The sequence below is a fragment of the Hyperoodon ampullatus genome (genome assembly GCF_949752795.1).
Source record: "Hyperoodon ampullatus genome assembly, chromosome: 7".
In the NCBI taxonomy this organism is placed as follows: domain Eukaryota; kingdom Metazoa; phylum Chordata; class Mammalia; order Artiodactyla; family Ziphiidae; genus Hyperoodon; species Hyperoodon ampullatus.
In genome coordinates this window covers 57,229,395-57,249,607 of record NC_136920.1, presented here as the reverse complement: position 1 = coordinate 57,249,607, position 20,213 = coordinate 57,229,395, and the positions used below count along the sequence as shown (strand labels likewise).

The 20,213-nt window shown below is 53.0% G+C and overlaps 1 protein-coding gene across 2 annotated transcripts in view; it reads left to right on the top strand.

The window, feature by feature from the left end:
• Positions 1-16,241, top strand: part of DGAT2 (diacylglycerol O-acyltransferase 2) — a gene marked incomplete at its 5' end in the record, with an annotated part of 31,100 nt that extends 14,859 nt beyond the window's left edge. For both annotated transcript variants that reach the window (XM_079708902.1, XM_079708901.1), the window contains 6 exons: positions 5,490-5,597; positions 5,989-6,059; positions 12,243-12,447; positions 13,034-13,208; positions 14,030-14,232; positions 15,946-16,241. In XM_079708902.1, coding sequence (XP_079565028.1) covers positions 5,490-5,597; positions 5,989-6,059; positions 12,243-12,447; positions 13,034-13,208; positions 14,030-14,232; positions 15,946-16,100 — 917 coding nt within the window. In that variant the 3' untranslated portion in view covers positions 16,101-16,241. The remainder of the gene's footprint in view (positions 1-5,489; positions 5,598-5,988; positions 6,060-12,242; positions 12,448-13,033; positions 13,209-14,029; positions 14,233-15,945) is intronic.
• Positions 16,242-20,213: the final 3,972 nt, after the last annotated feature.

Genomic DNA, 20,213 nt, shown 5'->3' with positions numbered 1-20,213 from the left:
CAGCAGACATTTTCCCACAGGTATGTTGCTTTGCCTTAGGGTGGTGTGGTCCTGGGATTGAGTCCTGACTCCACCACAAGCAGGCTCTATGACTTTACACAGGTTCCTTGAACTCCCTGAAAGTCAGTTTCCTCATTTTGAATGTGAGGGAAACACTGTCTCACATGTCGCACGGGGCCAGGGTGTGGTGGGCCCCCAGTGTAGGGAGCTGCTGTTGGGAAGCGCCCTCAGAGCCCCCTCCCAGGCCTCATCCACCCTCTGCTGAGCACAGTCCCCAGCTGCTTCCTGCAGCCCATTCAAGGCTTCTCCTTCTCTCTCTTAACGCCTCCCACGTCAGTGCTTTGGTTGCTTCTCCTGCAGGTCCAGGTGGGTAACCCCGTCCCCTGGGTTGCCATCCAGACCGGGGTCAGGGTACTGTAGGTTGTCCAGGAGGAGGAAAGGGCCCCTGGCCTGGACCAGGCCCTGCTCTCCCAGCAGCCTCTCCTCTTCCCCAGGCCCCAGTGTCCTCAGCATAATAAGTGACTTCCCCAGCACCTCAGGGCAGACAAACCTGCTGCCGAGCATTGTAGAGTACATTCCAGAGCCTGTGAGTGAGTCTCTCGGGGCGGCCCACTCTTCAGGGTCGTTCAGGCCAATGGGGATCATCAGGAATTACCGTGTCAGTGCTGAGCCGCGTCCTCCCAGTAGGCATGGGGGCCTCTGAGACCACATTTCCAGGGCAGCAGCTGCCTCTCCCTCCCTTGGCAGGGCAGAGGGATGGGACAGGGGTTGCTATTTATAGAGCCCCCTCAGTGGACCAGGCACTTGATGTGTCTGTCTTTCCTTGACTTCCCACTTCACAGGTGAGGAAATAGGGACTCACAGAAGTTCCGTGACTCTCCGAGATGGTGAAGCTCATTCAGAGGCAGAGTTAAGGATTAAGCAGAAGCCCAGAGCACTCACCAGGGAGTCCGGAATTAGTGGACCTGGTCTGAAATAGCCAGTCTTCACCTTGAGGCCTAAGAGCGGGCTTTAGGGGGTTCCATGAACCCCTAAAATTAGGCGCAAAATTATATGTGCAAGTATGTTCACATTTTTCTGGGGTGAAGGACAATCACTGTCCTCAGATTTTTTCAGAGGCATATGGGCCTCAACAAGATAAAGAAACACTGGTCTAGGGAACAGAACAAATTAAACTGGCTCCCTGAGGGCTCCAACCTCCAACTTGGCCTGCTTGGCCAATTTTTAGAATCCCGGAGTAGAGAGCACCGTGTAATCCCTCCATTTTCAGATAAGAAGCAGGGATCCAGTGAGGGAAGAGCCTAGCCCAGAATCACATGAGAAGGAAGTAATGGGACCAGAACAAGACCCCATGGACTCCAGCCTCCAAGCCCCTGCCTAGTCTGCTGTACCACCTCCCTTAGTCCCCATTTGCACCCAGAAGCCACCACTATCCCACTGTCTTAGTGAGTCAGAGCTTGGCTGATGGGGAGCTGAGCAGCTGGTAGAACCCCAACGCATATAGCATGCGGCAGGGACTGGCCCCAAGCTGTAGGTTAATAATCGATCGAGCCTAACCACAGCCCAGAGACTGGCCCAGCATCTTCCCGAGCCCTTGTGTAGGTGGGAGCCAAGCCTGCTTGGATGGGCAGGTGTGCTGAGCTGCTGCTAATTATTGTCCTGAGCAGCCCTGGCCACTCGCTCCCACTGCCACCCAAATCTACTGGCAGGCGCTTGCCTGGAGTTGCAAAGGCTGCTGTGGCCCCATGGGCCTCCCTCTCGAACAAAGTGACTCTCCTCCATTTTTGTGCCACGGATCCCTCTGGTATTCTGGTAAAGACTATAAACCTTATTCAGAGTTTTTAAATGGGTACTACAAAGTACACTGGATTTCAAAGGAAATCAATGGTATTAAAATATAAATACGTACACATTAAGACATCGAATTCCACATATAGTGACACATTCTTTTTTGTTATTACGTTAAATAAAAAGATCTAGCAGCAGGCATAATCATTACTATAATTCTTTTTTTTTTTTTTTAGCTGCGTTGGGTCTTTGTTGCTGTGCACAGGCTTTCTCCAGTTGCGGCGAGCAGGGGCTACTCTTCATTGCGGTGTGCGGGCTTCTCATGGTGGTGGCTTGTCTTTGTTGCAGAGCATGGGCTCTAGGCATGCGGGCTTCAGTAGTTGCGGCACACGGGCTCAGTAGTTGTGGCTCACGGGCTCTAGAGCGCGGGCTCTAGAGCGCAGGCTCAGTAGTTGTGGCGCACGGGCTTAGTTGCTCCGCGGCACGTGGGATCTTCCTGGACCAGGGACTGAACCTGTGTCCCCTGCATTGGCAGGCGGATTCTTAACCACTGTGCCACCAGGGAAATCCTACTATAATTCTTTTTTTTAAAATAAATTTACTTATTTATTTTTGGCTGTGTTGGGTCTTCGTTTCTGTGCGAGGGCTTTCTCCAGTTGTGGTGAGCGGGGGCCACTCTCCATAGCTGTGCGCGGGCCTCTCACTGCCACGGCCTCTCCTGTTGCGGAGCACAGGCTCCGGACGCGCAGGCTCAGTAGTTGTGGCTCACGGGCTTAGTTGCTCCGCGGCATGTGGGATCTTCCCAGACCAGGGCTCGAACCCGTGTCCCCTGCATTGGCAGGCAGATTCCCAACCACTGCGCCACCAGGGAAGCCCCCACTATAATTCTTTAGTGATGAGAATAAATGATTTTTCAAGATATCCCCAACTGCCATAAATGTGATACGGAAACACTTTTGGTTTCTATTGGCGTCACTGCCTACAGGGGCTGCTGCTAAGACTACTGTGGTCTGGTACATTCATAAATGAAGGAAACATTAAATTTCTATAAGAGATGGTGAAAATTAAGATGTTGTTTTTTTTCCCCATCCAAGTCCATGAATCTCCAGGTTGGACACTTATCTTTGTGTTAAGTCCTCTTCACACACTATCTCATGTCGTCCTCCCAACACCCTGTTGGAAGTCGAGGCTCAGGGATGGGCTGTGGCCAGTGAGCGGCAGGGCCCCGGCTTCATGGAGAGCATGTCCATGCTCTTCCTGGGCTCCACTGCTGCGTCCCTGCAGTGAGCAGCCATAGGCTGCCCGCTAACGGGCCTTGGAGAGCAGAGTTTTGAATCATCAGCTTGACCACGATGTGTGGGGTGGGGTGATTGTAAAGGTGGGTCCTGAACCTTCCGCATGTGGAGCCAGAAGTTGTTTGCATCTCCTGGCCCCAGGGGTTTGGTTCCTGCTGCAGCCGCATGATCTACAGGGATAGATCAAGGAGCCCACTGTTCAGAGGACTGGGATTAGACTCTGAGAAAGGCAGGTTGTTTGGTGGGTGTAATGCATTTTTGCTGAATAAACCTTTCCTGTGTTGGTTGCTAGGGCTGGAGAAGTTCATCTGACCTGGTTCCAGCTCCCAAGGAGCTCAGGGCCTGAAGGACCGTCTGCTGGAAGGAGTCTAATGAGGGATGCAGATAACGATGAGACAGATGATAGGGGCTGTGGACACACAGGGGTGAGAGGGAGCGGGCCCCCCCAGCTGAGAAAGTCCAGAACTAGAATGCAGTCTCTGGACTCTCCATCTGTTCTCTTTCCTCCTCCCAGGCTGCCTTAGCACCAGAGTGAGGACAGTGGGTAGGGACTCCCACCTTCCCAGAGAGCCCAGGCATCTGGGCAGTGCAGCCTGGGGCTCTGTCCCCTCTGATCCCGCTACCCCTCAGCCAGAGTTAGGCGCTTGATGGCAGCTAGGTTTCCAGGCTGCTCAGACCCTAGCCTGAACCTCATGGCCCTGCCCAGGCCCACCTGGAGCATCCATCTAGCCGCTGAAGGCGCTTGGATACCTGTGGAGTCTATGGGGCTTGTGACCCCTTTTCTAGGCCTAAGAATGGGGACCAGAGGCAAACTGCTCAACAATGTGAGTGACTTTGTAAGTGGTCTTAACGTAGTCATAGCCATTCACCAAGCTGCCTCAAGTACTTCACAGTTTGCCTTTAACAGGGTTTTACAGGCTGCAAATGCTTCCCTGGAGACTCACCTTCCCCATCTGTGACGTCACACTCCTAAGCTGGTCCTGAAAAACTGGACACCTGGCCACTCTGTGTTCACTGCCTCTCCCACGATAGTTGTACCACTTTTAGCTACCTTGGGGAGAGGCTAGCTCAGAGGCTTAGCATCGGACCGCGTTGTGGACGACAAGGGGCCACCATGCCCCTGCCCTTAGCTTCATGGAGTGTCTGTGTCCGGCCCTCCCCTCTCCCTCGGGAAACCAGAGGAGGCTGAGCACGGAGGGAAGAAGAGAGCATGGAATCCAAAGCCAGGCAGCCCTAGAGCACCCGTGACTGGTGCAGCGCCCACCAGAGGGTGTGCCTACAACCAGGGTTGGCTTCCCTTCCCAGGCAGTGGAGGGGATGCTGGACGGAGGCCATGCCTCTCCCAAGCATGAGTACCTGTTGCCCCTGGTCCTGTGCTAAGTGACAGGGGGCAAAGAAGATGTGACCCCGCTAGTGTGGAGAATTCAGAGGTGAGAGGTCTGTGGGGGAGGATAGTATGATACTGGAGAACAGTTCCTGAGGTGAGGTCTGAGCTTAGCCTTGAAGGCTCAGTAAAAATTGGAAGGATAGAAGCTCTGATGAGGGCTTTCTGTGCCAGGTTATTCAACCTTATGGCCGGCAGGCCCAGAATAAAGGGACCACTGGAAGCTGGCCCCAGGGAGTCTTCAAGTGTCCTGCTGGGGGTTTTGAGAGAGGGACTGATGGGCTCTGGGCTTTGGCCTAGGACTGCCTGGTGCTTGGTTATATTGGAAGGGGGCCAGCCCTCCTCCTGGGGAAGGAATCCCACTCTCCCAGGTCCCTCCAGGGGCAGTCTAGGGCTTCTAATTTTTAGTGAACCTCTTAAGGCCTGGTGCAGATTTTGGACTTAATAGTCAGACTTGAGTTTGAATCCTGGCTCTGCCTCATTCCTGCTGGGTGACCTTGGGCAAGTTACCTCCCCCTAGAGCCTCAGTGTCCTCATCTCTAAAATGGGGTAAAAGTCACGCTGCCCCACACTTGAGGCAGTGACTCAGCCCAAGTCCTGAGACACAGAGGCACTTGGCAGGTCCCTCCCCTCGTCCACAGTCACTATGCTGGACACTCGGGTGGGGAGAACATGCCAGGAGGGGCAGAAAGAACAGCTCTAAGGACAGCTTCACAAGACATCCACCACCTCTGGCACTGCTGCCCAGACAACATGGAGCCCACGTGCCCCTCGATGCCGGGACAGCCCATCAGAGCCCAGGAGATGAGGCTTGTGTCCCCGTGAGCCGGCTCCTCCCCTGCCCCCCTGCCCCCCTGCCCCGCCCCCCGCCGTGGCTGTAGGCCCCCTCTGCCCAGGGCCCCAGCTGTGCCTAGCTTAGTGCCATGGTAAGCACTCAGTCACTTGGTGACCCCACGCCCAGAGGGGACTGAAGCCCACCCAGGGAGGACAGGCCTGACCGGGAGCCTTCTGCCTCCCCGCAGGAGTGACCTGCAGCGTCATCCTCATGTACACGTTCTGCACCGATTGCTGGCTCATTGCTGTGCTCTACTTCACCTGGCTGGTGTTTGACTGGAACACTCCCAAGAAAGGTAAGAGCACAAGTCCCCCTGCCCCACCGCCTCACCCTCGGGACACTCCCTCCTGCACAAGCTGAAGTTCCTCGCCATGGGTGCTGCCCCTTTTTTACTTAGCACCTACTATGTGAATAGCGTTGGGCTAAGCCAGGCTGTGGTTCTGGATGGGGGGGAGGGGGGAGGTTAATAGTGGCTCTAATGTCACATAGTGGTCCTCACGGAGTTCACACTCAATCCAGGGTTTGCAAAACGTGAGGGAATGAACTTGGAAAGGGGCCCAGGGGGAGGGAGGAGGATGCTGCATAGGGCGCCGGTCACCTAGCTCAGGGGTTCACACTGACTCTGCCTGCACATCACTCTCTCCCACTCCTACTCCTTCCCAACACTGTATTTTGTTCCCTGGAAGGTGGCAGGAGGTCACAGTGGGTCCGAAACTGGGCTGTGTGGCGCTACTTTCGAGACTACTTTCCCATCCAGGTAAAGACTTGTGGGTGTTATCTTGGGAGGGTGGGAATGGATAGGAAATCTGACTTCAAGGCTTAACCTACCCATGCACAGTGACCGCACGTGCTGGGTTGAAGCATGTGACGTCTCCCACTATGAGCATCTGTTGATACTCTACCCCACTTTATGCAGGATTTGAGGCAATTTAGGATACGTATAATGCTATACCAGGTAAAAAGAAAAATCAGGACTTCGGGGAAAGTATGTAAGTATTTCACCCATAAGCGTCAACAGAGTTGCAGTGGTTGAGCTTCATGGTCACCTATGAGCTTCCTGGCAGCCAAGGCAAAAAGGGAAACATGATAGTTATTGGTCCTCATTTTGGGAAAGGAAGAAGTTTGTTTATTCCTTGGGGAAACAAGAGTTGTTCTAGCATTTGGATCTAAAAGGTGTTTCAGATACTGAGATCCTGGGTGATGTAAGGAGCAGGTATAATAGCAGATATTATGGCCATTGCTTGTCTGCCTTTCAGTGAATATTAAAGTCATAACTTAAAATGGAAGTGATTGGGAATTCCCTGGTGGTCCAGTGGTTAGGACTCAGCACTTTCACTGCTGTGGCCTGGGTTCAATCCCTGGTCAGGAACTAAGATCCCACAAGCCACAAGGCGCAGCCAAAAAAAAAAAAAAAAAAAAGGAAGTGATTTATCAGGAGCAATACTACTAAGGTAGTCCAAGTTCATCTGGGCTGAACCAAGGATAGCAAAAGGTGTGAGGGGCTTTCTTTCCTTCTGAAGCTCTTACAGAAATATCACTTCCCTCAGTCAGTCATGGGTAGGTCACTGGGGGTCCTGGCCATGGGAATTAGGGCCCAGAAAATTTGGTGGGCACTGGAGAGTGAGACCCTAATTGCAGAAGTGCTTGGGGAAGGCTTCTGGAGGCACTGCTGCTGGAACTCCGTCCTGAAGCTAAGTAGCACTGAAGGGGCAGGGAAAACAATGAGAGCACCTGAGTTTGAGAAGAAGCCTGGGATGTGGCAGATGGTGAGGAGGTGGAGTGGAGAGGGAGGATCTCCATTTATTGGGAGGCTTCTAGGAGCCAGCACTTTCCCCCAAGGAGTCTGTCCTTTAATCCTCACAGTACCCTGTAAGGCAGGTATTAATTTTATCCCGCTTTTACAGAAGAGGAAACTGAAGGTCAGAGAGTAGCACAGCAGAATGAGTCTAATAGGGGGTTGAGCCAAGATTCCAGTTGCTGTCTTGCCTCAAAGTCTGGGTTCTTCCCACCACAGCATGCTGCGTCCCTATGCAGCAGAGCTGTAGGAAATAAGCTTGACGAATCCTCAGGCTTCCCTCAGGCTTGGAGGATGGAGGCAGGAAAAGCAGTGCAGTCAGACCCTGGGTGAAGCCAGGGTCCAGTCTCCCCATATGAAGCTGGTTTAGACCAAGTTGATCTCTGGGTTTCCTTCCTCCTGCACCACTGGCTGCTCTGGGTCCCCCACACTGGTCTTCTGAGCACCTGCCTTCTCTGGGGCCAAACTCAAGGTCCTGACAAGATAAAAAGTGGCTTGGTCTGGCTTTCAGTTAACATTCTATCAGGCCCCTCTGCTGGTGGTCTGCAAGCTAGGTTGGCAGGACAGAGGCATCTGGGCCCTGGTGCATGCTGGTGACACTGGTGGATTGTGGGTAACTCTGGCAGAATCCTGAAGGTTTTCCCTGCAGGGGAAAGACCTGCCTAGCCAGCTCACTCAGCACCCCGGCCCCGGCACACCCTAGCTGCTGAGGTAACAGCAGAAATCGGTGGGGTTTTAAAGTGGAGGGAGCATGTTTGCATGTGGAAGTGTGCATGACGCAGGGTGGTGTATGTTTGCTGTTGTGAGTCAGCAACTGAGACATCCTGGCATGCTGCCTGGGGGAGGTGGCCAGGTAACCCTACATTTCTCCACTGCACTCACAGGACCAGCTCCCTCTGCCCATTCCAGCCTGAGCCCAGTTTTCCCAGGACCTTTGGGGTCAGGATTCCTGCTCCTCCCTTTCCCTGACCCCATCTCTCTGGCTGCAAGGAATCCAAGACTGTTGTTGCTGGGAGGATGTTGCATCATAGGACCCAACCCTCTCATTTTGGAGGTGAGGAAACTGAGTCCCAAAGAGGGGCAAGGACTGGTCCCAATTGCACAGCGACTCCATGCCAAGGCTAGTACTAGAATCCAGGCCCCAGTTTCTTTCCCACTGGATCCCTACTGCCTGTTTCTCTGCGAAAGATCCAATCCCAGACTTCCCCACTGGATTGAGCCCCATTCCGTGGGTCTTCCTCCCTCTGCTTTGCTGTTGGAGACCTGGGTTGAGGTCCTGCCCTGTCACTCTATTCACTGGCCAGCACTGTTGCTCCCCGTGTACTGCTGGGCCCCCGCAGGGCACGGGGACACAGAAGAGTCAGCCCTGGTCCCTGCCCTTGGCTGGGCTCACCCTCTAATGGATCTTGCTAGATTCTGTCACTTTCTGCCCATGGGACCGTGGGCATGCTTTCTCAAGCTCACTGAGCCTCACTACCCTCATCTGTAAAATGGAGCTGCTCATATGATAAAAAGTGGTAAATTATGGCTGGATGTGAGGGATTATGTACTCTTTCTCTCTGCTAGGGCCCTTACGTTGGGGGCCAGGCCCCAGCGTGGCCTGCCCCTCAGGAAACCTCTTCAAGGCCAATAGCTCCCCCCATCCAGAACAGGATGATCTGATGACCGCTGGTCAGTGCTGGGACAGACAGGTACCCTTCCCCACTGATCTCTGCCCTTCCCGAAGAACCAAAACAAAACCCCGTGTCCCTTATCTCACCTCTGTTCCAAGAAGACAGCTGGGAATTGGAGCCACATGACACATGTGAGCTGGCCCTGGGAGGGCCCCTAGGCACCAGGACCAAAGCCAAGCTGGGCCTGAGGCATTATGCCTCAACCTGGGCTCTGCTCGTGCCTGCTGGTTGACCTTGGCCAAACCCCTGCCCCTTGGGGCCTCAGGCTCCTCTTCTGTGCATGGAGGGCTTGGCTTTAGTGACCTGATGTCAGGACTGATGCTCTGTGGAGTTGTGTATGACCCTCCTGTCCCACCCCCTTTTCCCAGCCTCTTGCCAGTGGTTGGGTAATGATTTCTAACTGTGCCCACCCACCCCTCCCCACTCGCTTATTGGTGAAGCTCTTTGCTCTTTGCCACCAGAGCAGCTCAGCTGGCCCAGAGAGCATCCCTTCTCCCAGCAGAGGTGGGGCTCATGTGTTAACAGCAGCCACCAGGACCACCAGCTACCTGGAAGAGGAGTGGGCAGTGCCCGGGTCACCTCTCCTCGAGAGATGGGCAGGATCTTTGGAGAAGAGATTAGGAAACATTCTCTGAGCTTACAGTCACCTATCTGTCCATCTGCCTCATTTCACAGATGGACCTACTGAGGCCCAGAGAGGAGGGACTGTCCCAAGGTCACAAAGCAAGTCAGTAGCAGGGCTGGTATAGAAACCAAGACTGTGTCTGCTTCAGGACCTGTGTTCTCATTCCTTTGTTCCCCTGCCATGGTGCCCCGCTATGTAAGCTTAGGCGAGTCTTCGTTCCTCTCTGGTTCTGAGTTTCCTCCTCTGTATGGTGCCAGGTGGGGACAAGGCTATCTGAACACCCTACCTGCCCGGGGAGGCAGGGTGGGAGGGGCGACTTGCCAGGAATGTGTCCCAGGCTCATGTCAGCCAGCAGGCCTGACCTGGGCAACCCCTTGGGCTGAGACTTTGCCATGGGTAAACAGTCAGGGGACACGAGAGCAGGTATGTCAACAGAGTCTTCATCAGCAGTGTCCTCCCTCCTCCCTCCTGAATGGACACTCTGTCCACCCATGGCGAGGGGAGTGTGGCATGAAGACAGATGAAAGACAGATCAAAGCCGTATCAGAGGCCCGTACTTTTCTGGGTGCTGCACCAAGGGCCATTAACCTGCGCTGTGCCCCACGGCACCTCATTTAACCAATGTCCCACCAGATAGAGGCTTGGAGGAGGGAGGAAATGATTTAAAGAGCTAGCTAGGGTTCCGCCAGGTGGCCCATCTGTATCCCAGGTCCAGGGAAAAGCACAGCTGGGTGGCCTAGTCTAGAGGTGGAGGATGATTTGCTGTGACCTCCGGGGAAGCAGCAACTCCTTTCTCTAGGTCTCAGTCTCTACCTTGTAATCAAAGGAATGGCCCAGATCAGGGGTCTTCCACCCCATTCTGTGCTGGGGGCTCCCAGGCCCAGCCATCAGCTCAGGAGCAAGTTTCCAACGTGGTACTGGCTGCCTCCGCTCTCACCTCAGTGCCTTCCTCGCCCATGGAAACCGGGACAGGGTGCTTTTTCCTTCTGGCTTTCCCGAGAGCTAACGCGGTAAGGCAGACCTGCTCTCTGCGGCAAAACCTCAGAACAACCACTTCTCGAAGCTCCTGTAAAGCTGGGCTTCCCCCACCTCACTGGCCATGGATTCAGCGGCTGCCATTCCCCATTTATGTGGTGGGCAGCTAAGGATTACTTGGGATTTTGAGCAGCTTTAATCTGCTCACCAAAGGCAAAACGGGAGAAAGAGTACAAATGCCCCAAGCAACAGGGTACGACACAGGGGGTCTTTCTCACAGTCACATGTACTGGCACTTACAGAGCTGGGAGGGGTGCCAGCCACCCTCACTCCCATCCCCTTCTGGCCTCCATCACCTGAAGATTCAGATTTCAGTTTCCCGGAGGCCAACCACCAGCACCACCCCAGCCCCCCAAACTGAGCGCGAGGTTCTTCCCCCAGTCAGGGAGTTCCCAAATCTGGAGTCATAGAAAACCCAGGCTCTTGACATTCTGCCAGTGGTCAGGGGCTCCGCTCCAGCTGGCACCAGCGCAGGGCAGGGGGAACCTTGAAGCACTGAAGGTGGGAATGTCATCAGTGCCGCTTCTCCAGAGGCAGGGCAGCCCACCGGACCAAAACAGTCATACCCTTTGACCCGGGAACTGTCTTTCTTGATGTTTGTCTCAAGAATGCAAGCAGACATGAGGACAAAAATAAGGTATTTATGGAAGCATTATTTCTGAGGGAAATTTTAGAAGCTTTTTAAAGGCCCATCAGTCAGGGTTTGATTACAATTCTATTCCATGTAGCATAGCTGTGAGAAGACATGTTACTGAGGGATTTTGATAAGGAAAAATAGCTATGATATGCTTGGGAGGTAATTATTTAAAAATCATATCAACCACATGACCTCAGTTTTGTGGTTTTTAAAAAAGAACATGTGTCTATTTGAGTAGAAAAAAAGCTGAACATGTCAGAGTGGTTTATCTGGATGGAGGTATGACAGGTTCTTTGGATTTTCTTCCTACTTTCCCATATTTTTAAAATTCTCTGATTATTCATTAGTTTTCTAATCCTAAAAAAAAGTGATGTTTTTCTGAACAAGATGCCAGTCCTCTCCATCCCTCTCAGCACCCTCCACCCCATCATGTTTCCTATAATACTGGGTCAGTGCTTCTTGCTGCTCAGGGTTTAGGGAAACTTTGCACCATCCAACCCACCGTCCAAGCCACCAGTCCCAGGGCAGGAAGCCAATCATCCTTTAGAGCATCCAGGACAGCTTTGTTGATAGCACCGCAGGTGAGCTACTCCAGCTGTACAGCTGACCTCCCCTGCCCCCAGTGTGGCTGGCACAAGGGCTGTGGCCTGTCCTTCTGCTTCCTGCATCAGAGCCTGAGCCGAGTCTGGCTGCCTGGAAGAAGGTTTCCATTCAGGCCAGCTGCACTGTCCCTTCTCTGGCCAAAGAAAGGGACTTGGACTTGATGCCAATGGAAGCTGGGCATCCCTCTTTATCTGAGAGTGACAGGAGTTGCACTGGGGTTTTAGAGCAATCTCTCTGGCTGTGGTGAGGAGGATGGGCCCAGAGGGAGGGAATGCAGGAGGCTGGCAGAGTGCAATTAAGAGGACCTGGTGTGTTCGGCTGGAGAAATAAGGGGAATGAGGGAGAAAGTTTCCCACCCCCTTCCCAGGGACTCGAAGTCCAAATGGTGACTTCCAAGTACCCGGCACTGAGAACCCAGTGATGAGAGACTGAGGTCAGAGGAGAGAGTCAGTCCAGTCCTACAGGCCCAGGCTTCCAGGGGCCAGGGCACACCTAGTGCCTCCCCTACCTCTGGGTGTGCCCCAGTACTCCTCTCTTGGCCAGCTTCCTCTGACCTGAGGTCTTCCCTGCAGCTGGTGAAGACACACAACCTGCTGACCACCAGGAACTACATCTTTGGATACCACCCCCATGGCATCATGGGCCTGGGTGCCTTCTGCAACTTCAGCACGGAGGCCACAGAAGTGAGCAAGAAGTTCCCCGGCATAAGGCCCTACCTGGCCACGCTGGCTGGCAACTTCAGGATGCCAGTGCTGCGGGAGTACCTGATGTCTGGAGGTGAGAATCCACCTCTGTGTGCCCCTGCCTGAGCCACTCCATTGGCCAGGAAGCCAACCCACCGTGCCCTGGTGCCTGGTCCTGTGTTGGAGATGTGGCCTGCTGAGGCACAGTGGGTCAGGGCTGAGTGGGAGAGCTGTTCATACAATATTCCGGGTTCAACTAGGATAACATCTTCCCTAGGAAGCCTTCTCTGACCCTTTTTCTGGGCATCCCCAGCCCCTGTGCTGCCCTTTGCACAACTTAATCATCGTCCGTGACTCTCATTATCCACCCACCTTGATCCCCAGCAGCCTGACTTACTGGGATTCCCTAGCACCTGGCACCAGCATGACACAGTTAGGACCTCAGGGAACGTTTGCCAAATGAATGCATTCCCTAAACAACCTTGTGTCATTGTCCCCACTTTACAGATAAGTAAGCTGAGGCTCAGAAAAAAGAATGGCTTACGTGGGGCCATACTTCCAAGTGGCTGGGTGAGGTCTGGGACCCAGGTCCACGGCTCTGTCTATATTTGACCATGTGCAGGGGGTAGGGAGTGCGTCCATGGGCAGCCCTGACTGTGTGTCCCTCCTCCACTCCCCAGGCATCTGCCCTGTGAACCGGGACACCATAGACTACTTGCTTTCAAAGAATGGGAGCGGCAATGCCATCATCATCGTGGTGGGGGGCGCGGCCGAGTCCCTGAGCTCCATGCCTGGCAAGAATGCAGTCACCCTGCGCAATCGCAAGGGCTTTGTGAAACTGGCCCTGCACCATGGGTGAGTGCCTCCCAGAACACGTGTGTGCACATGCATGCGCACACCCATCAACAGCTCTGCGCAGCCCAGGGCAGCAGCTCCTTGCCTCCTGAAGGCAGAACCCAGACCCCAGGAAGGCAGAGAAGGGGGTTAGCTATCCTGTGGGGAATGGGAGGTTGGAGCCCAGAGGTTCAGGCCAGGGTTGCCCAAGCTCAGGCTGGGTGGCCTAGTGGGCAAAGATGCAGCCTGGGTCTCCTGGGCCCTGGTAGGTGGGCTGAGAGGCCAGCCAAGCCCAGAGGCAGCGCTGTGCCCCAGGGCCAGAGCGTGTTATGCAGCTAGGAGAGCGAAAGGCCAGGAAGGAGGATGTTGTGGCCCGAAATATCAAGGAAGTCTTCTTGGAGGGGTAACCCTGAGGACAGACAGAGAGGAGCTAGGCAGCTTGGATTTCTCTGACCTTTTCTAGGGGTACATTCTGGATAGCCAGCCACCTGTTCAGCACATTTCACTGGACAAAGCGCACTTACTTCTACGGTCCCGTTTGATTCTCCTGCAAAATCCTGCAGGGTTGCCATCCCCATTTTCCATTTGAGAAAACTGAGTGAGGCTATAGTGACCTGGTCAGGGCCACACTGTAAAGCCCTGACATGCTCCCCAGTCACTAACAGGGGCAGAGGGCCTGTCCCCATCTGGCAGTGAGGGGACATGTGGTTTGGAGTCCCCCAGGTGATTCTTGTACCCCCCTGACGGAGGGGAGTTCGGCTGGTGTCTGGGGCCTCTAGGGCTGCCAGGAGGAACTGAAGCCAGTGATTGGGCTATGACAGACCCTGGCCTCTCCCTTCCAGAGCCGACCTGGTTCCCACCTACTCCTTCGGGGAGAATGAGGTGTACAAGCAGGTGATCTTTGAGGAGGGCTCCTGGGGCCGATGGGTCCAGAAAAAGTTCCAGAAGTACATTGGCTTCGCCCCGTGCATCTTCCATGGCCGAGGCCTCTTCTCCTCCGACACCTGGGGGCTGGTGCCCTACTCCAAACCCATCACCACCGTGGGTGAGCCCCCCTTCCTCCAGACCCTGAACTCGGGTGCCACAGCTAGTTTAGTGGCAGAGTTAGGATTCAAATCCATCCCTGGCTCTGATGTCCATGCTCTGAACCATGAGGACGTGGACCTGTTTGGGCGCTGATGGGAATGATGATTGGGGGAGGGGGAGGGGGTAGTTCCATTACCACGAGCTAAGCTGTGCTAGATGAGAAAACAGGACTCAGCAACTCTGTGTTTTCAGAGCCCAAGTCTATCAGGGAAGACCCCCTCACAGCAAAGACCAATAGGGGGTGTGAGGAGGATGTGCAGGGTGCTCTTGAGGGTCATAATGGACCCCAGGGAGGAGGTGACTCTTTTTTTTTATATAAATTTATTTTTTTACTTTTGGTTGTGTTGGGTCTTGGTTGCTGCGCATGGGCTTTCTCTAGTTGCGGCGAGCGGGGGCTACTCTTCGTTGTGGTGCATGGGCTTCTCATTATGGTGGCTTCTCTTGTTGTGGAGCATGGGCTGTAGGCACGCGGGCTTCAGTAGTTGTGGCACACGAGCTCAGTAGTTGTGGCGCACGGGCTTAGCTGCTCCGCGGCATGTGGGATCTTCCCGGACCAGGGCTCAAACCCGTGTCCCCTGCATTGGCAGGCAGATTCTTAACCACTGCACCACCAGGGAAGTCCCTGTGACTCTTACACTATTAGCTGAATAGGGATTATCCTGAAAAAGAGGGGAGGAAGAGACTTTTTGTCAGAAACAATAGCCTAAAGGAGGTTCCCGCAGCAAGACTGTATAGATTTTTGAGGAACAGATGCAAATCAATATGACTGGAGCAGAAGCCTGTGAGAAGTATAGCAAAAAAACTGGCTGCACTTCGCCCCCAACTGTGTTGTTTTGCGTTCATATGAGACAATTTAGAGGATTCCAAAGAATTATCTATTGTAGGAGTATGTGTGTCTGTGTGTATCTGTTAATGGTTCACAATCTAGAGATCACATAAGAGCATGGAGGCCGCAAGCCATGGACTTCAGGGGCCAAAGCTCACATAGATACTTTGAGTTCTTATCAGGGCCAGATGTTTTGCTTTGTACTTTTTCCAGGGAGATCAACTTCCTGCATTTTAGGTCACACAACCTAGACTCACCCTTGACTCTTGTTATACACAAATCCCATACCAGGTCTGATGTCTGTGAGGCAGCAGGGACATTTCCATGCACAGGGTGTCTGGAGAGGGACGGGGTCTAGTGGACAGTGTGAAGGAGTTTGCCCCTCACCTTAAGAATGGAAAACTGGGGAGTTTCCTGGTGTCCTAGTGGTTAGGATTCTGGATTTTCACTGCTGTGGCATAAGGAAGGATCCCCACGTGATAGGTGAGGAAACTAAGGCGCAGAGAGGTGAAGTGACGTGCCCAGAGCAGGGCAAAAGCAAAGCCATTACCTGATCCCACACCTCTCACAGGAGCTCCCAGCTGAGTACTGTGGGTACAGCTGGACTTGATCCTACCTGCTGCTTAGTGGCTATGTGGCCTTGGGCAGGTCCCTTCCCATACCCCTGGGCCCCAGTCTTCTCACCTGTAAAAGGGACAGCCTGAAATGGAGCATATTCAGCACAGTTCCTGACAGGCGGCTGGCAAGTAGCTCAGGGTCGCTACCATCGGCATTATGGTGGATGCCCGGGGCGGGGGTGGGCCGAATGGTACTGACTAACCAGAGGCCTCTGCCCCATCCCTGCAGTGGGTGAGCCCATCACTACCCCCAAGCTGGAGCACCCGACCCAGCAGGACGTCGACCTGTACCACGCCATGTACGTGGAAGCCCTGGTGAAGCTCTTCGACCAACACAAGACCAAGTTCGGCCTCCCGGAGAGCGAGGTCCTGGAAGTGAACTGAGCCTGTCCGCAGGGGACAGCTTCTGGGAGGAACCAGCTGCAAATCGTTTTCTACCAAGTTCCCTAGTGCTTCTTGTTCTGTAAATGTGGAAGTATCATGGGTGTCTGGGTTTTTTTTAAAAGAAATTATAATAATTTTGTTAAACCAGTACAATGTTATGTCTTTTTTAAGAAGGAAAAAGTGAATATTTCAAGCTCTTTCACTTCCAATTTGTCCTGTTCTAGATGGTGGCTGACCCATCTGGGCCTTTATGGTTTCTCAACCAACCCCTCTTCTCCCCTTCCCAAAATTACAGAGAAAACTCAGTCCTGGTTAACTGGGGAAGAAGGACAGCCATTAGTGACTCAGGCCAGTTAGATTATTTGCCCTTTGTCCCTGGGGGATGAGGGGCCAGAAGCTTCCTCTAATACAAACATCTCTACCGCCGGCTATCCCAAGCTTGACTGCAGGACCAGCTGCTTCTGCCAAGGGGAAGACTCAGAGGGAACAGGGGTCCCCATTTTGAAGAGCTCAGGGATAAACATCTGGAATATTCAAGCTCACTTCTCCTTTCTGCCACCCCCCACGGCCCCAGTCTCTGAAATCTGAGCCTGGACTGGCCTCCAGAGAGAGGATGGAGGTGGCGGTGATCCCAGGCTGGGGAATGGAGCTGTCCAGTTTAATCATCTCTTGGATTATCAAGCCCCACCACGTTCTGGTTGGAGTACTGGTTTTCCTCAGGGAGCTGACGACATGGACCCAGCACAGACCCTGCATTGGCCTAAATCACATGCTTCTCAGTGGCCTAGGTTTGCTTAACCCACACCCTCAGTAGTGGATGTGGGTGAGGGGTCCCATTTCCTGTTTACAGAGGGACTGGCCTTCTGAGCAGCAGATTGGTCCAGAACAGAAGTTCCCCGAACCCAAACCTCATATATTTGTGCCTTTCTGAGAGGGGGCCAGGGAGGAAATCTAGTCCTTTGTGTATTCTGTTTTCTCTTGATGAGATCATTACACCATGTCAGACTTTTGTATATTCCTAAATGAATAAATGAAAATGAGTGTCCTCTATGAGTTATTGCAGGGGCCGCATCTGCATCTTGCCGCTGACACTTGGGGAGACCACTGCCCCGCCAGGCTGCCTGCTGAGCCCTCTCCCCCTTGCTTCTTTGGCCCACATGGCCCTGTGTGGTGTATTAGTTATTAATTGCTGTGTAATAAATTACTCCAAAACGTAGTGGCTGTTGGGACTTCCCTGGCAGTCCAGTGGTTAAGACTCTGTGCTTCCAATGCAAGGGGCACGGGTTCTATCCCTGGTTGGGGAACTAAGATCCCACATGCCACTGCAGCGCAGCCAAAAAAAAAAAAAAAAAAGACAGAACTTAGTAGCTGCAAACAACAGTGTCCACTTTCTGAGGGTCAGTAATCAAGGTACAGCTTAGCTGGGCCCTCTGCTTCAGGGTCTCACACAAGGCTGCAATCAAGGTATCAGCCGGGCTGTGATCATCCCAAGGCTTGACAGGGGAGGATCCACTTCCAAGGTCATTCTTTTGGCTGTTGGCAGGATTCACCTCCTCACTGGCTTTGACCAGAGGCCACTCCCAGTTCCTTGCCGCACGGGCCTTTCTGTAGAGTAGCTCACAGCGTGGCAGCTGGCTGCATCAGAGAGAGTAAGCAAGAAGAACCAGAGGGAGTGCAAACAGAAGCCACAGTCTTCTATAACCTAATCTTGGAAGTGACAACCTATCCCTTTTGCCATATTCTCTTCATTAGATGCAAGTCACTAGGTCCAGCTCACACTCTTGAGGATTACACGTGGAGTGAATGCCAGGAGGCAGGGCTCACTGGAGCCCCTTCACAGCTGCCTTCCACCTGTGGTAAAGGCTACTGTCCTGCTGTAAGGTCCTAGAATAGCTGAGCTAGAAAGGTCCATATGGATCACTCAACCATGTTCCTTGCCCCTGGCCTCAGTTATACCACAAAGAGGAAGGCCTGGCCTGCTGTCACTCTAGTGATTTCATACCACACCTGGATCTCACAACATGCCACCTCTCTCTCTTCTCATTCCATTCAGTTCAATGAGTACCAAGTACCTGGGGGAACCCTTCCCACCTGAGACTAAAGTGACTTTCCCACTTTCCACTACCTAATACCTGTCTTTACCATTCACCTCGGGGACCATTCCTCTGTGCCAGAAGCAGTGAGCTGGCTGCATGGGAGCAGAAACAAACATTGGAAACAGCTGAGGATATACAGGGTGGTCAGAGCTGTGATGGAGAGGCCCCTAATCCAACCTGGGGTGCCTCATTGATCTGGGGCCTCAGCCTGAGCTGAGACTCAATGGGTGACTGGAAATTTGCCAGGAAGGAGTTGAAGGGCAGAGCAGCAAGTGCAAATTGGGGAGGCTGCCGATTTGAACCACTGAGAGGTGGCGGTAGCGAGGTCTGCAGTGGGGCTTCCCATGGAAGGGCAGGGAGCTGGCTTCTCCAGAGTTTTTCGGTGGGGAGGAGGGCAGGGCAGAGAAGAGGTGCCCTGGAGGCCATCAGAGGCTAGATTCTGTAGCTCCAAGCAAGTCTTAGGCCTCAGGAGACAGAGCCCAGGTTAGAGGACAGACATTTCCTTTAGGATGGAGGAAAGGCCCATTTTCTGATGCATCTCAGCCCAAAACCAGCTCCAGCCTGAGGCTAGCCATGACCCTCATCATCTGGCTCCAGGCTAAACTAGGCCAACCCACAAACATAGGCCATTATTCTCAGCATTAATTTTGTGAAGATTGGATACCTACTGTGCATCAGGGAACTCCACCATCTCTGCCTAAGAACAGGAACAATAACCAGGCCCCAAATCTTGGAGGGGCCACCCAGGGCAACGTAAGTTCGGCCCTCTGTATCCATGGGTTTTGCATCTGCAGATTCATAGCGCCAGCTGTACTACTCTATTTTATATGAGGGACTTGAGCATCCTCTCATTTTGTTATCCACTGGAGGGAGGGGAGTGGAGTGGGGGTGGGGGCTCTATAACCGATCCCCTGCAAATAGCAAGAGTGTCCGGGGAACTCTAGGTAAATGCTATGAACATTGCCTTGGGTTGGGAGTTGTTACCTTGGGAGAGGGAACTGGAAACTCCTTTTCCAGAAGACCCTCTGCCTTTGGACGGTGGGAGTGGGGCTGCTGTCTCAGCCTGAAGGTCAGTTCCATGATTCTGCTTGTTGTTCCCAGATATGGCCACTAGGGGGCACCGAGGATAGGTCTGAGGCAAACGCTGCGCAGCTTCCTAAGCTTTCTTTTCACATTTTGACGCTTATCTAGCTCCTACCCAGGGCTAGAAGCTAGAGATAGATAGAATCACAGACTCCCAAAAGCTGAGAGATAGACAGAAATTTAGCATTCACCGTGAGCAATTCCTCCTAATCTGGGAAACTTGGCACAGAAAGGCCAACAGACTTGCCCCTAATTACTCAGCGAATCAACACTCACCGAATTCCTCCTCTTGACAGGGAACGAGGGGCTTCCAAATTGAATGTCCCCTGTTCTCAGGTGCTTGAAATGTAATAAGGGCGACAGAAACGTAAAGCACTCATCTTTTAAAAAACCTTTTCCTCCTTTTATATTCCCTGTCTAGGTTCTAGATGTCACTACTGCCCACCATCAGCACAACCAGCCTCCAGTTGTGGTGGGCTCTTCTCTCCTCCCCCTTCCCTGCCCCACTCCGATAGCTGCTTGCTGCTGCTGCTGCTGACATTTTTGTCTCTCAAATCATTCCCTCCTTTCTCATCCCTGATAACATATACGAATGAGTGTGGGATCCAGCCTGTGACACTGCCCTTACCAGCTGCATTATCATGTCACTTAACCTTTCTGAACCTCAGCTTCCTCATCTGTAAATGGGAATAATCTATATTCCTGAGTAAATGAGATAATAGGTATCTAAATATATGATATAAAAATAAAATGTATTCATCCAGCTCTCTCAACAGGAAATAATAGCTCTGATCATCATCATCATCATCATGCCCTTACTGGGTCTCCTGGACCTATTAAATTGAGCTCCCTGTTTCTAGGCCTCTCTCCAGCTCACTGTTCCTGCAGCAAAGTGGCCAGGCTTCCTTATTTTTTTTTTAAATAAAAGCTTTAC